Here is a 16,227-nt window from a genome sequence, read left to right as displayed (position 1 = left end):
CATTCCTCTGATCCTCCTAGTAGCCCTTCTCTGCATCTGTTCCAGAATTGCACACAGTATTCCAGATGAGGTCTGACCAGTGCCTTGTATAACACTTCCTCTAACTCTATTGGAAATTCCTTGCCTGATGCATCCGAGGATTGCATTAGCCTTTTTCAGAGGCACATCACATTGGCATCTCATAGTCATTCTGTAATTGACTGATACACCCAGGTCTTTCTCCTCCTCTGTCACTACCAACTGATACATTCCCAGCTTATAGCAAAAATTCTTGCCATTAGTCCCTAAAGGCACTTTGCACTATTAAACTTCATCCCATTTCTATTGCTCCATTGTTCAATGTCATCCAAATCTTATGTGATATTCTGGTCCTACTCTGTATTGGCAATACCTCCCAACTTTGTGTTGTCTGCAGATTTTATTAGTACACTTCTACTTCTCTCTAGCCCAACAGTTCACCATTCAGCATGACCCGCTGAAGTCTCCCCTTTAACCAGTTCCTTACCCACTGTTTAATTCTTTTATTAATCCCCATCTTCTCCAATTTAACTAATAATTTGCCATGTGGAACTGTATCAAATGGTTTACTGAAATCCAGAAGGATTAGATCTACTGCATTTCCTTGTTGAGAAAATTAGTTAGCTTCTCAAAGAAAAAGACCTCGTTGATGGAAAAATCCTTGCTACTGAGCTTGCAATTTCATGTGCCAATTTCTTTAATATTCTTGGATTGAGTTTATCCGGGCCCCCTGATTTGGTCCCATTAAGCAGTTTGAGTTTGGTTTCCACCTCGGATGTAGTAATTTCTTCTTCCATATCCATGTTCCTATTAGTCATAGCCCCTAAGATTTTCATTACTCTTATTAAAAATTTGTTTAGATTTTGGACCATACCTAGATAATCTTTAATCTCTACCCCATTCTCAGTGCTTCACGGTCCCACTTATTCTTTCCTTGTGTTCTTTTTTCTATATGGATAAAGAACTTTTACTATTAGTTTAAATTTTCTTTGCAACGTCCCACTCTGCTTGACTTTTGACAGTTCTCACTTTTCCCCTACACTTTCTGATCACCAAGCGGTAGCCTTCCTTGTTGATCAGTCTGTTCTTCCATTCCTTGTAGGCTTTCTTCTTTCTCTTAATAACCTGTTTGAAATGCTTGTTCATCCAGTTTGGCCTGCAACCTTTCACTATGAATATTTTGCATTTGCTTGGGATGCAGGCTTCCGATAGTTTCCGCAACTTTGATTTAAAGTAATTCCAAGCCTCTTCCACATTCAGATTATTGAGTTCTTCAGTCCAGTCTACTTCCCTAATTCCCTTAATTTTTTAAAGTTTGCCCTTTTGAAATTAAGGACCCTAGTTGCACACCTATTTTTGTTTATGCTTCCATTTAGTTTACACTGAATTAGCTCATGATCGCTTGCGCCAAGGTTGTCCTCTACAACCAGTTCCTCCATGAGGTTCTTGCTATTTATCAATCTAAATCTAAAATGGCATCACGTCTTGTTGGTTCAGTGACTATTTGGTGAAGAAATCTGTTGGCTATCATACCCAGGAATATTCTTGCCCTTACCATTATTAGTAGCACTTGTCTTCCAATATATCTAGGAAATTAAAGTCTCCTATAATCACACAACTCCCTGTAATATTGATATCATTAAAACTGTTAGAGGTCTTTATCCATAATCAAATCAGATCCTGGAGGTCTGCAGCAGACCCCAAGCACTATTCCAGTGAAGCCTTTATTACCTTTCCTCCCCAAAGTGATTTTGATCCCAACAGATGCCATGTTATTCATTCCATCACATTCAATTTCTTTAGTTAACCCCTTCATTAATATATACTGCTACTCCACTACCTTTCCCTTTATTTCTGTTTTCCTGAAAAGCACCTACCCTTCAATACCTATATTCTAATCATGACTAATATTCCACCATGTATCGGTTATCCCTATAATATCTGGTTTCACTTCCTGCACCAGTAGTTCTAGTTTCTTCATTTTACCACCAGGCTCCTTGCATTGGTGTACAGACATATTAGTTGTTTCTGCTTGGCTTTACCCAGATTCCTCACCTGATTAGGTACAATCATTTTACTGCTAGTATCGCCTACCTTTCTGTTAATATCAGTGGTACTATCATAATGTCCATTCTCCTTCCCCGTTGTTCCTTTCTCCATTGCTGTATCATCTTTTACTTGATTTTCCTCCCGCCCCGTATTAGAATCAGACATGGCGATTACCTGAGTAGCACCCAACCGTCTCCCTTGACTTCCTAGTTTAAAGCTCTTTTAATCAGTTATGCCAGCCGCCATCCCAGAAGTCTATTTTCCTCCTACTCAGGTGGAGTCCATCCCATGAGAACATCCTCTGTGCATTAATGCCTCCCAGGACTGTCGAAGCCCTCCTTGTAGCCATTTGTCAATCACCATAATTTTGTCTCGTCTTTGTACTTCTCCTTTAGGGACAGGAAGAATCCACCGAAGATCACTTGATCATGTTTCTTTAAGGTGTTTTCCCCAGCTTGGTGTAATCTTTCTTGATACATTCCAGTGAGAATCTAACAGCAGCATTTGTTCCCATGCAAAAGAAAGTCAATGGATTCTTTCCTTCTCCCATTAGGATCCTCTTCAGCCTCAGGTCCACATGCTATATCTTAGTTCCCAGCAGACAGCACACCTTCTGTTCTCTGGATTAGCTCTGGTGATAGGCCTGTGTGTTCTTCTTAGTAGATCGTCCCCAAACACGCAGACCTAACTCTTCTTGGTGTTGGTGCGAGTCTCCAGCCTTACCTCTTCTGTTCTTTCTGGCTACAAGTCTTCTTGTCTTCTGTTCTTACTTGCAATTTTCTGCAAGTCATCCTCTATCCTTCTGGGGCTCCAAACTAGGGCTATGTCCATTATCTCTTCCCTTCTTCTAGCTGTTCTTTTTTTCCTTGCTCTCCCATCTTCTGTTACTGCCAGACTCTCCCCATCATTTTCCAATTCAGCAAACTTGTTCATCAGTTTTATTTCTCCATCGTTAGTTGATCTGTTCTTCTTCCTTGTTCTCAGTCACATGCTTCCATTTCTACTTCCCTCACCCAGCAGTCTACCCTCACAGTTCTCTGGTCCAGCTTGCATTTGTAAATCTTGAGGTTTTCCTTCCACCTCCTCTCTTCTTCCCTCCATCATCTGCTCAATTCCTCTCTGAAACTCAGCCATAGTTTCTAGCTGCATCTTCAAACCTCAGATCTTCTCTTCCATCACATCTATTAGGCAGAACTTCATACAAACAAAGCACCTTTCAGGTACCCTCTCCAAAATAATGTACATCTCACAGCTTCCACAACCAGTCATCTTGTCTTTCCCATCATTACCACTGCTGCCTCAGTAGCCATCATAGCCTTCCCGCCAAAGCTCTTGTCAAAAAGGGGGGAAAAAACCAACCCAAAAAACTCAACACATATACTCTTCCCCAAACTCTCCCATTTTCTGGCTCCTGTGCCACAGCTCCTGTGCTAAGGTCTTTTCTATCTTTAGGGAGAACAACCACAGTAGCTTCTTTCATAGGTTATGGAAGTTCCTCCCCTAACAGAATAGCATTGAAGATACCTTTCAGAGGATCCACTAATACCTCCTTAAATACCTTGTACACTTCAGCTGGAAGACCATGAAGTGCCGGACATTTACCATTTTTTATATTTGCTATTGCCTCTAGAATGTCGTCTTCTATTATTTATCTAAAGTTCCGTATCAATTTTGCTTATTTTTGGCAAGCCTGCTACTTCCAGATATTTTTGAATAACTTCAGAGCTTGGAGTATCTGAGGTATGGAGATTTTTATAATAAGCAGAGTATATAACTATCTTGCTGACTGTTCTTAATTGGTGGAATAATACACTATCCTTGAATACCTTTAGGCTTTTGAGCCTATAGTTTATCACTTATTTCCTCTCTCATAAAACATCTCCTTTTATACCTTAGTCTTTTGCAGTGGCATCTGTCATCAACATATCCAATTTCCCCCTAAAATTAGTTAATTGTTGATATACATTTTTGAACTTGTGTTTTTATGAATGTCTTGTAACCTTTTTATCTCCTGTTCTAGCTCTATTTTTTCTTGAGGTCTTTCTTTTTTCAATTGAGTGTCTCTGCTTTTCAATTGACCCCTAAATAGTGCTTTACCTGCTTCCCAGAGGTTGCCTCTTTTTGTATTATCTGTATCATTTATTTTGAAAGTATTTTACAATGTCCACTTTAATTAATGCAAATTGTGTCTTGGAGAAGCAAGCAGTTCATTTTCCAAAAAAGTAATCTTAGGGACCCATCTCAGCTATCAAATATTACTTCCACTGGTGCATGATTTCACAATGTAAATAATGCCAATTTCTGCAGATCTTGGCTGTTTCATTAAAGATTTAGAGATTAACATTAAATCTATTCTAGAATAGAACTGATGAAGGTGTGAATAAAACGTGTCATCTCTTTCCCCTGAGTGCAATTCTCTCCAGCAATCTGAGACGCTGAACTGTTGGCACAGAGAAGTTAATGCTGCATCTGCTTCCCTATCCCCCTTGTCTTTATCAGATCTGTCCCTCAATAACTAGTTGGTGTGCAACTGAATTCTCCTCCAAGTATAATTTCCCCTTCTCCAAAGTGTCGCAGTGTTTTAAAGAAGACTTAAAAGCAAAAACTTTTTAGTTTAAGAGAATACACTGAGCCTACTGCTATTAATAACCCAGCAATTGTGCCCTTCAACAATGTACTTTCTTTCCTCTACATTAAAATATTAAACACAGCTATTACTGATCACCTCAATTAAAGCAAACTTTAATTATTATTTTATTACACTGCAAGAGTGAGCCTTCTCTAAAATTTCAGACAAAAAAGGTGCATTTTACAATTTTGAAATCAGAGGCCTATGTGAGGTCACAACTTCCATTTACAACTAACCCACTCTAAGCCCACTAGGCCCAAGTTAATAGTAAGGAATTGACCTTTTGCTGATAGTCATCATTGCCTGTTAGAGAAAGCACAGTGGAACCAAGTTGAAATTGCACTTTAGGACAGTAAAATAATGATGGCTAAAAAAAAAAAAAAAAATCTACACTAGCAGTTAAACCATTTTCAATACCCATTCCAGGGGGAACCACTTACTGACAATCAGTATCAGCAACAGGTCAGTTTCCTAGTGCAGGCTGGGCCTCAGAGTAAACCCATTCTTTTCTCCTTCCCCAGCTTCCAGCAATCACAACCCTCAAAAATACTTGTTCGTAACCACATAGCTTTTCCTGTCATAGTTTATAGTGATTTCATTACTGCCACACCTCCTGACTCTCCTCTTCTAAGCCCCTTCTTAGGCATTACTTCAAGGATGTATAATGCATCTATAATCTGATACCATGATTTTAAGAAATACCTGTGCCTCAAGATATGCAAGTTAGCTTCCCAAGTTACTGTATTAGCAAATTGTCATTATGGTCTCTCCACCCTATGCCCTTCCTGTGTTATCGTCTCCCAATCTTATTTCATGTAGAGAGTAAGATTTTGGGGACGGGGTCTGTCTTTAATTGCTTAGTAAAGAATTATGCACATAATACGATGCTATAGCCCTTAAATATATTACTTGTAGTTACAAATCTTTAGCTTTCTTGGAGTTCAATGTCTACATCAAACATCAGTTCTGCTAAACAGATACTGCAATTCAGTAATCATCACTGAGGATTCATTGCCCTCTCACTTCCTTTAGGAACTAAAGGGTGAAATAACAGATATACCTTCTTGGTGTAGAACTTATTCAGCTGTGTCTCCTGGCCGTTCCTCCTCCAGAGACACAGCACTTTCGTTTTAGGACAGTATGTCATGTTGATGAGTTTCTCATACCACCACCGTTCATACACAGTTCCAATGTTACTTCTCAGCACAATGCAATCATCACACACCTGAGGATATAAAGAGTTTTAGATGGGAATCCTCACATCATACATCTAGCATTATTACTATGTTATCATTAATTCTTGTCCTTACCTCCATGAAGAAGATGTCTCCTGTTGTATCTGTCCCGGCATGTACTACAAACGTCTGCTTCTTGATGTGTCTGCTGCCGCTGGGCCGGACAGACAGCTCTCGGACGCCCTATGGAAAAGGAAGACTTGTAATTAATAAACTACCACCTCTAATTTCTGTGATTTTATAAAATATCTAGTAGGTTACATCTGCTGTGTCTTAACCAGGATAAGTGTTCGTAACTCAAATGATCACTTCTCAAGATAGGGTAGCTTAAGCAGGAACCGCTACTCTGCAAATCAACACTCGTCCTGCTGCATTCACACTAGTACTACACTCTCTCATGTGGTGCTAAGACTTCTGGGGGCACATCCTGCGGTTCTTTCCATTGCAGTAAGTTGACCTGCTTGTGAATTCTTTCCCAATGAATTGTAAAAGAACTTCCCTTGTCTTTTCTGGGTACACAGAGGAATTGTAGGAAGGCACTGGACGACTAGCAGCACTATGTCCACCTACAGTGGTCATGTTAGGAGCTGATAAGTTGTGCTAACTTGAACATTAGCATATACTCTGATGGGCCAGCCAGCTTCAGTTAAAAGCACCACTACCACTCAAGTACTCAAGTTTTATGCACGGATGGAACACGAATTAGGGGCAACAAGTTATAACTCGAGTTTACTTTGCATTCTTTAACTCAACCTACTAACTCAGATGAAAACTACAACCTGCCTCATCTTCACTAGGATTTTACCTTGAGCTAGGGCATGTCCACACTACAGCAACAAAGTTATGGCACTGCAACTGTGCGGCTGTCGTATAGATGCTTCCTACGTTGACGGAAGGAGTTTTTCCATCATGTAGTTAATTCATTTCTCTGAGAGGCAGTGGCTAGGTCAACAGAAGAATTCGGTGCTCAGGGTCACCGCTAACGGTCATAGCTAGGTCAATCTCATTTTTAAGTGTAGATCAGGCCTAAGTTAACTCAAGTTAAGAATGCTTTTCCATTTTCCTAGTGAAGAAAAGGTCATGTAGTCCAATGGTTCTCAACCGTTCCAGACTACTTTCAGGAGTCTGATTTGTCTTGAGTACCCCCAAGTTTCACCTCTCTTAAAAACTACTTGCTTACAAAATCAGACATAAAAATAAATAAATGTCACAGCACACTACTACTGAAAAATTGTTTACTTTCTCATTTTGTCTGTATGAAATTTTAGTTTGTACTGACTTTGCTAGTGTTTTTATGTAGCCTGTGGTAAAACTAGGCAAATATCTAGATGAGTTGATATACCCCCTGGAAGACCTCTGCGTGCCCCCAGGGATACACATAATCCTCTTTGAGAACCACTGATCTAGTCCAGGGAACAGTGTAGGATGGGTCCCTTCAATACATTTTGGTTGAAACTACAGTAAAGAACAATTACCAGACACAGATGAACAGGATATGTTGGGGAAGAGTCAATATGACTTTTGTAAAGGGAAATCATGCCTCACCAATCTATTAGAATTTTTTGAGGGTGTCAACAAGCATCTGCACAAGGGTGATCCAGTGGATCCCTCACCAAGGGTTCTTAAGCAAGGAAGGCAGTCATGGGATAAGAGGAAAGATCCTCTAAAGGATCAGTAACTGGTTAAAGGATAGGAAACAAAGGATAGGAATAAATGGTCAGTTTTCAGAACGGAGAATGGTAAATAGAGATGTCCTTCAGGGATCTGTACTGAGAACAGTGCCGTTCAACATATTCATAAATGATCTGAAAAAGGGGGTAAACAGAGAGGTGACAACATTTGCAGATAATGTAAAATAACTCAAGATAGTTTAGACCAAAGCAAACTGCGAAGAGTTAAAAAAGGATCTCACAAAACTGGGTGAGTGGGAAACTAAATTATGGATGAAATTCAATGTTGATAAATGCAAAGTAATGCATGCTGGAAAAAATAACCCCAACTGTACATACAAAATGATGGGGTATAAATTAGCTTTTACCACTCAAGAAAGCAATCTTGGAGTCATTGTGGATAGTTCTCTGAAAACACCCGCTCAATGTGCAACAGCAGTCAAAAAAGCTAACAGACTGTTAGGAACCATTAGGAAAGGGATGGATAATAAAACAGAAAATATCATAATGCTACTATATAAATCCATGGTATGCCCACACCTTGAATACCGCATGTAGTTCTGGTCACGCCATCTCAAAAAAGATTTATTAGAATTGGAAAAAGTACAAAGAAGAGAAACAAAAATGATATAGGGTATGGAACAGCTGTCATATGAGGAGACATTAAAAAGATTGGGACTGCTCGGCTTAGAAAATAGATGACTAATGGGGGATACGATAGCGGCCTATAAAATAAAAATGGTGTGGAGAAAGTGAATAAGGAAGTGTTATTCACTCCTTCACAAGAACCAGGGGTCACCGAATTAAATTAATAGTAAGCAGATTTAAAACAAATGTAAGTATTTCTTCACACAACACTAATCAACTTGTGGAACTCATTGCCAGGAAATGCTGTGAAGGCCAAAAGTATAACTGGATTCAAAAAAGGATTAGATAAATTCATGGAGAATAGGTCCATCAATGGCTGTTAGCCAAGAAGGTCACAGACACAACCTCATGCTCTGAGTGTCCCTAAACCTCTGACTGACAGAAGCTGGTACTGGACAACAGGGGGATGGATCACTTGATTGTTGCCCTGTTCTGTTCTCCCTATGAAGCAGCTGGCATTAGCCACTATTGGAAGACGGGATACTGGGCTAGATGGACCATTGATCTGACCCAGTATGGCTGTTCTTATGTTTGTACTGTATTTGCCAAATCTTGTTTTAAATGTCTCAAGTGATGGCATTTCCACCCTTGCTCTTATGAGAGAGAGTCTAACAGCTCACAGTATCAGAAATTCTGATAATCATAACTTTTCTCTTTCTTGATTTTACCCAAATTAGGATACTATAATCACTTAGCATTTATATAGCATTGTCACTCCCTACAGCTATCAGATCACTCTAAGCCAGAGATTCCCATGCTGTCATCTCTAGCCAGCATCATGGTGAGTCACAGAGTTAGGCAGCTACATGATGCTGCTGGCTCTGCCTCCTTGTGCATGGCTCCAGCCAAAATGCCTCCAAGTATAAACTGGAGCTGTCATTAAAGTCTTCTGCTCATTAAGTGGAGCTACTGTCTGCATGCCAACAGAGGAGCTGCCAACAGAAAGAGCTAACAGGAGCCACAGAGACTGTCACCACAAGGAGCCCAATAGGTGCCACTGACTGCCTGATGCCACCAGAGTCACTGGTGAGGGAGAGCCAGAGCCAGCCCGCTGATGGTGGAGGGAAATGGGTCAATTGCCCAGGCGATTTAAAAGGGCCCGGGCAGATGGGATGGTTATGTGGTTTTTTTAATTAAAAATTAAGATTAAAAAAAGAAATCCGGTTTCCTGCTGCTGCTCTGTACAGGGCGTCGTCCCTCCTTGTGACAGTAACAGTTTGCCAGCGTGCTGCTGCACCCTGCTAGTCTAGCAGAGCAACAGCAACAGCAGCCTGGGAACCATGAAGCTTGCTGCATCCTCTGGCTGCCCGGGAGCCGCTGTGCCAGCTCTCCAGTTGCGGGCCTGAGGACAGGGAGAATTTAAAGAGGAACAAGCTTCCTCTGTGCTACCTGATTTCCTCCCCCAGGGCTGCAGCTCCTCGCCAAGCACAAGCCACAAGTTCAGCCACACAATCGAGCAGCCCTAAGTTTGCCCCCTGTTGCTGCCGCTAGCACTGGCTGCCGAGCTGCTATCATGAGCGCAGGATGAGGGGCCACCTCCACCGCTCAGCCAGGAAATGAGGTGTGGGATTTCCCTCGGCCTTCGCCCCGGCTGCCTCCTTGGAGATCTCCCGCTAGGTGTGGCACAGCATGCCTGCCGTCTCTTCATTGCTCTGGGTGTTGATGTCCAACAGCACCAGCAGCACAAGTCTTGTATTGCATATTTTAACTTTGTTGGTCATATTCAGTTACATCTTGTATATCAGTTTTTTCTTTGTCTTTAAACACCTACTCATGATTCATGTGTAATCTAATTAGCCTACTTGATACTTTAGGTGTTTTCTTACTTTGTGGTTCTTTAAATGTTTTATATATTAATTTAATTCCATAATGTATTTATTTAATTTAAATATATAATTCAAAATAACAAATTCTACATCTTATATTTAGACTCACAATTTGTTTAATACTGGTGCTATAATGGGGGGAAAAGTTAACTAGATCAAGCAGTGCCACAATTTATACACAGTGGGTTCTAATGTGTTCTCAACAGAATAAAACGTAGTGTCGTAAATCTCAGTTGTCCCTTTCTAGGGGGGCCACTGACTGTTCTGCCCTGGTGCCTGGAATTGCTGTCGGTGGGCCTGGCCACAGCTGCTGAAGCTGTTGCTGAGGGGGAGCCATCCAGGGGTCGCCTACGGACACCACCACCAGGCTTGCCACCCAGAGATTCACTGATGTCAGAATGAATCTGCAGAGATCCTGAAAGAATAGCTCAGAGGTACAAACTATCCTCACGTCAACTGGGGCCACAAAGACGCCACAATTCCGCAGGAAAAGAACATGACATTTTCCCAAAGTGTCATGAAATTCAGGAATCCTTCCCACCCTACCCACTTAACAGTCACAATTTTGCAGCAGCCAAAGAGAGGGTTGTTGGGGTTTTTTTTGTTTTCTTTAGGGTTGTTTTTTTTTGCTTTTTGTTTTCCTGCCTTCTTGCCCCACCATGCAGTTTCCTCTTGTTTTACAGCTTTCACTAAAAGGAGCAGTTATAACTAGAGTACAGTGCATGGTCCCCGCACTGCTTCATTGAGCCACAACTAGAGCCCATCAAAAGAGGAAGCAGGAACTGGGCTGTGGGAAGGGTGGAGGCGGTAAGGAGGATATTAGGGCAGGGTCTAAGTGTGGAAACGGGTGGGGGGGGGGGGGCAGGAGGAGCAGCAAGCATGAAGAAGCCTGGAAAAGGATGGTGGAGATGAGAGGCCAGGTAGCCTGAGGGAGCAATAGATTTTTTGGATTGTTTTGTTTTTTGATGTGGGGAGGGAGAGAAAGAAGTGAATTTTAATGCGGGGGAATGATTTTGACTGGGGGTATAATGTAAGAGTTGAGAAATCATTTGGAATTGTTTGAGTGTGTGGAAAACAGATTTGTAAAAAACTGATTGTAGGAGAAATTTATTTTGAATGCTAGGCTGAGAAGAACTAATTGGAAGCAGGGAGGAGGGGGCAAAGGGACTGACTGACAGAGTTCATAGAAGCTGATGAAAACTCTACACCCTGAAAACTCAATATGGAATCTGAAAGTAAAGGAGAACTGCATGACACTGTGGGATGGGAGGTTTATGTTTATTTTGAGATGTAGGAGGAACTGACCGGGAGGGGGGACTGGCTCAAGAAGTAACCCCACTATTAAGTAGTAGTTAGGGTTACCATATTTAGTGCCTCCAAAAGGAGGACACTTTAAAGGGGCCCCAGCCCCGCCCCCAGCCCCGCCCCAACCCCGCCCCCTCCCCAAAGTCTCCGCCCCCTCCCCTGCTTCCCGCGAACATTTGAGTCGCGGGAAGCCTGAAGCAGGTAAGGGGGTGTGTGTGTGTGTGTGGGGGAGAGGAGGCGCGGCCCACCCCCGGCACCGCAGGTCCCCAGCCCGTCCCCCGAGCCCCCGGCCCGGCACCGCCGGCCGAGCTCCCGGCCCGGCACCCGGCCCCCCCCCGAGCACCGCCGGCACCCGGCCCGGCACCCGAGCCGCCGGCCGAGCCCCCCGGCCCGGTCCGGCACCGGGCCCCCCCAGCACCGCCGGCCGAGCCCCCGGCACCCGAGCCGCCGGCCGAGCCGCCCGGCCCCGGCCCCCCTACCCCCCCCCCCCCCCGAGCACCGCCGGCCGAGCCGCCCGGCCCCGGCCCCCCTAACCCCCCCCCCCCCCCCCCCGAGCACCGCCGGCCGAGCCGCCCGGCCCCGGCCCCCCTACCCCCCCCCCCCCCCGAGCACCGCCGGCCGAGCCGCCCGGCCCCGGCCCCGGGCCCCCGCCCCCGAGCACGGGCGGCCGAGCCGCCCGGCCCCCCCCCGAGCACCGCCGGCCGAGCCCCCGGCCCGGCACCGCCGGCCAGGCCCCCGAGCCCCCGGCCAGGCACCCGAGCCACCGACCGCATGTCCGATTTTCCCGGACATGTCCGGCTTTTTGGGATTTCCCCCCGGACGGGGATTTGGAGTCCAAAAAGCCGGACATGTCCGGGAAAATCCGGACGTATGGTAACCCTAGTAGTAGTAAAAACTCTGAAAGTTTGGGGATCCCTGTCATAGAACAATTCCTCTTAATTATTTTTTATTTTTAAAACACCAAATAGTTGTAGAATTATGTTCTTCCCCTTCCAATTAGCAGTGTTTAGGCAAGCTATTCTAGCCTATTCAGAATCCTATACTGCATCTGTCACCGTGTTATTTGAGTACCAAGATAACTACTCTTAATCTTTACTCCAAAGTCAATCCCTTCAGTCCCCTGATCATTTCTCTCCTCTTTTAGGAATTCCCTCCAATTTGTTCATAAATTAACCATCAATACCAGAAAAATATAGATTGCTGTTAACATTATTGTATCAAGTTACTGTTAATCTTTTAAACAACACATAGCATACAACAGCTATATTGGGAGAAAATTAACATCGCACAATGATGCACGTAAGTCAGGAATGAGAAAGCCAATGCTGACCACGTGTACCTTGTGTGCATGCATTCTTATGGTACAGTTTTTAATTACGTAATTGCATACTATTCCTGAAATCACACCACCTGTAACCTTAGATATACATTTAGCATATTTAGTAATTCCTTCAGACTCACTATATATAAAATATCTACAGTATATTTATAACAACAGACTTCTCAGAAAATCAGTTTGCATTTTAATGAAAAATATTTCAAGTCAAACAAGCCAATATCCTGGCTACTCAAGAGCTCCAGAGGTCCTGGAGTGAATTGGGGACTAGTTCCTCTATTGTCTCTCTTCCCAGGAAAGGGCAGAGATATGGTGTCATGAATTTTTTCTTTACTCACTAGGTTAGCCACTTTGTCTAGTAACTCGTTTATTTGCTGGCTCTGCACCAATCCAATGTGCGATTTCCCCATCAAACGACGCACCTTCTTCTTAATGTCATTCTTGCTCACCTAGGAAGCAAGTACAGAACCAGGTTATTTACCTTTCCCTAATCACGGACAAAATATCCAGATATCTTGGTGTACATTGCCGAAGGGGATGGAAGAACTGATCTCCTTACTCACTGTTTGCTCCACTATCAGCCATCAATTTCTCCAGACAAAGGAATAGAGTAAGCTACTGTTTAAACAGATCAGTTCGCTTCAGAAACTGGAATAGGTGCTGATAAATAGGACAAGTAAAGAGAAACCACAGGGCTGGATCACCATGTATCCCATGCAATCCTCCTATAAGGAAAGGGAATGCAATTTTTCTTCCACATTTAGAGAGGTGGGGGTGGAAGACAATGTCACTAAATGGTGTTACTGCTATTTAGTATAGAAGCATTGTTAAAAATGGCCAGCAGGACACCATGTGCCAATTACACACTATGTCACTGTGGCTAAAGTGAACATGGGTCACAAAGGGCGATTTAAGGCATGAATACTAAGGATAAATTCATGATGTAATATAGCAATCTAGCTCCCTGATTCTCATTAACACCAGTCAGGAGTGTGTGCAGCTTAATTCTTGTGACTGCTCTGAAAATGACCCCACCTTCACGTACAGTTGTACCTGGCCACACAACACCACAAATAGAATGTCCTGTGCCTAGAAAAGGGAAGGAGCAGAGTATCACCTTCATCATAAGCATGTAGGCAAGCATGTTGTGCAGTAGTGTAGCCAGTAGGCGGTCTTCGTCATCCTCCAAGCGCTTTCGGTCATGTTCTCCCAGGGATAAGTACCTATGAAAAGAACCAGTTGTGAAACAGAGCCAGGGGTGCCTTTCATCCAACTCACTGCAGCAGTGAAGGGGGACAAAGCACTGTCTATAGGAGACAGAAACAAAGGAATCATCAGAGCACAGAGTGGTAAATGGACATTTCCCAGTAGGAAATGTTCTCGGCAGGGTGCTCCAATCACCAATTAAAAGGGTCATCATCTCTTTCCCCACCACTAAAAACATTAAATTACTAAACTATTAAAAATTATTTACACTTTGTATTCATAAGTTCAAAGAAAAAGAAAATCAAAGAGGATTCCGACTCAGGGCATGCAGTGGTAAAAGGGAACTGGAGAGGCATTTGTCCACACTGCCCTTTATACTCTGTTTGTTGTAGCATGAAGAGAACCAACGGACACTGCTTACTAAAAGATTTCTGGACTTGGGCACCAGGTGTGCATGCATACCCACGTATAGAATATTCATAGGGAGCATCACTCAAAGGAGGATCATCTGTTTCCCCAACAGGCCCAGGAAGCAGGTTCCCTTCATGATCTGCAGGGCCAATCCAAGGAGGTACAAGAGGGAATATAGAGGGAAAATCTAACAAACATCTTAGATGTCTGTATACTAATGTAAGAAGTATGGGGAACAAACAGGAAGAACTAGAAACACTACTGAATTATCACAATTACTACATAACTGGCATCACAAAGAGTTGGTGGGATAATTCATGTGACTAGAATATTGGTACAGAAGCATACAGCTTGTTCAGGAAGGACGGGCAGGGGAAAAAGGGAGATGTTTCCTTTTATCAAAGATATATACACTAGCACTGAGGTCAAGATAGAAGGTGGGAGGCAGACTTTTTGAAAGTCTCTGGGTAAGAATAAAAGGGGTAAAAAAGCAAAGGTGATGTCATAATAGAGGTCTACTATAGACCACCTAACCAGTAAGAAGAGGTGGATGAGGTTTTTTTTGAACAACTAACAAAATCATCCAAAGCACAGGACTTGGTGGTGCTGGGAGATTTCAACTACCCAGACATCTGTTGGGAAAATAATAAAGCAGGGCACAGATCAAACAAGTTCTTGGAATTCATTGGAGATACCTTTTTATTACAGAAGGTAGAGAAAGTGACTAGGAGAGAGGCTGTTCTAGATTTGATTCTGACAATTAGGGAGGAACTGGTTCAAGATTTGAAGGTGGAAGACAGCTTGGGTGAAAGTGATCAAGAAATGATAGAGTTCATGATTTTAAGGAATGGTAGGAGGGAAAACAGCAGAATAAAAACTATGGACTTCAAGACGGCAGACTTTAGCAAACTCAAAGAATTGGTAGATAAGATCCTAAAAGGTAAAAAGATCCTAAAAGATAAGTTCCTAAAAGGTAAAAAAAGAGTTCAGGAGAGTTGGCAGTTTTTTAAAGGGACATTATTAAGAGCACAAGAGCAAACAATCCCAATGAATAGAAAAGATAAAAAGTATGGTAAAAGACCACTCTGGCTTAACCAGGAAATCTTCAACAGCCTGAAACTCAAAAGAGAGTCATATAAAAACTGGAAATTAGGTCAAATTATGAAGGCTAAATAGAAAAGAAAACAACACAAGCAGTTAGTCAGTGCAATTGGACTGACTAACATCAGTGTAAATGAGGTAGTATCTGAGGCCAAAATAGGGAAAGAACAAGTTAAGAATTACCTAGGCCAAGTCTACACTACAGAACTATATTGGTTTAACTACATCATTCAGGGGTGTGAAAAATCCAAACCCCTGAGCAACGTAGTTATACAACATAACCCCGCTATGTCGATGGGAGAGCTTCTTCCATCGACACAGCTATTGCCTCTCAGGGAGGTGGTTTAACTACGCCGACGGGCAGAGATCTCCCATCAGCACAGTAGCGCTACAGTGGCGCTACTGTAGTGCTGTATGTGAAGACAGGCCCTTAGACAAGCTAGATGTCATCAAGTCAGTGGGACCTGATGAAATACATCCTGGAATACTTAAGGAACTGTATGAAGAAATCTCTGAGCCATTAGCGATTATCTTTGAGAACTCATGGAGGACAGAAGAGAACAGGGCAAATATAGTACCAATCTATAAAAAGAAAAATAAGGACAACCCAGAGAATTATAGACCAGTCAGCTTAACTTCAGTACCCGGAAAGATATTGGGGCAAATAAACAATCAATTTGTAAGCACTTAGAAGATAATAAAATGACAAAACAACAGTGAGCATGGATTTGTCAAGAACTAAACATGTCAAACCAGCCTAATAATCATCTTTGACAGGGTAACAAGCCTTCTA

General features: G+C 42.8%; 1 protein-coding gene and 1 long non-coding RNA gene across 52 annotated transcripts in view; one reads left to right on the top strand and one right to left on the bottom strand.

Annotated features, from left to right (window-relative positions):
* Positions 1 to 16,227, bottom strand: part of MADD (MAP kinase activating death domain) — a 116,482-nt gene that overhangs the window by 22,440 nt on the left and 77,815 nt on the right. For all 50 annotated transcript variants that reach the window (XM_065595187.1, XM_065595190.1, XM_065595208.1 and 47 more), the window contains 4 exons: positions 13,834 to 13,939; positions 13,055 to 13,165; positions 6,007 to 6,114; positions 5,757 to 5,921 (listed from right to left, as the gene is read on the bottom strand). In XM_065595187.1, coding sequence (XP_065451259.1) covers positions 5,757 to 5,921; positions 6,007 to 6,114; positions 13,055 to 13,165; positions 13,834 to 13,939 — 490 coding nt within the window. The remainder of the gene's footprint in view (positions 1 to 5,756; positions 5,922 to 6,006; positions 6,115 to 13,054; positions 13,166 to 13,833; positions 13,940 to 16,227) is intronic.
* LOC101943313 (uncharacterized) overlaps positions 1 to 16,227 on the top strand; it is a 110,502-nt gene that overhangs the window by 34,354 nt on the left and 59,921 nt on the right. Inside the window, exon 2 of one of the 2 annotated variants that reach the window (XR_010601039.1) lies at positions 10,323 to 10,509. This is a non-coding gene — a long non-coding RNA (uncharacterized LOC101943313). Of the gene's footprint in view, positions 1 to 10,152; positions 10,510 to 16,227 lie in introns of those variants that run through there. The other variant, XR_006174236.2, reaches the window with a different exon arrangement.

This window comes from Chrysemys picta, chromosome 4 (genome assembly GCF_011386835.1).
Source record: "Chrysemys picta bellii isolate R12L10 chromosome 4, ASM1138683v2, whole genome shotgun sequence".
Classification (NCBI taxonomy): Eukaryota; Metazoa; Chordata; order Testudines; family Emydidae; genus Chrysemys; species Chrysemys picta.
This window is presented reverse-complemented; position numbering and strand designations above follow the sequence as displayed.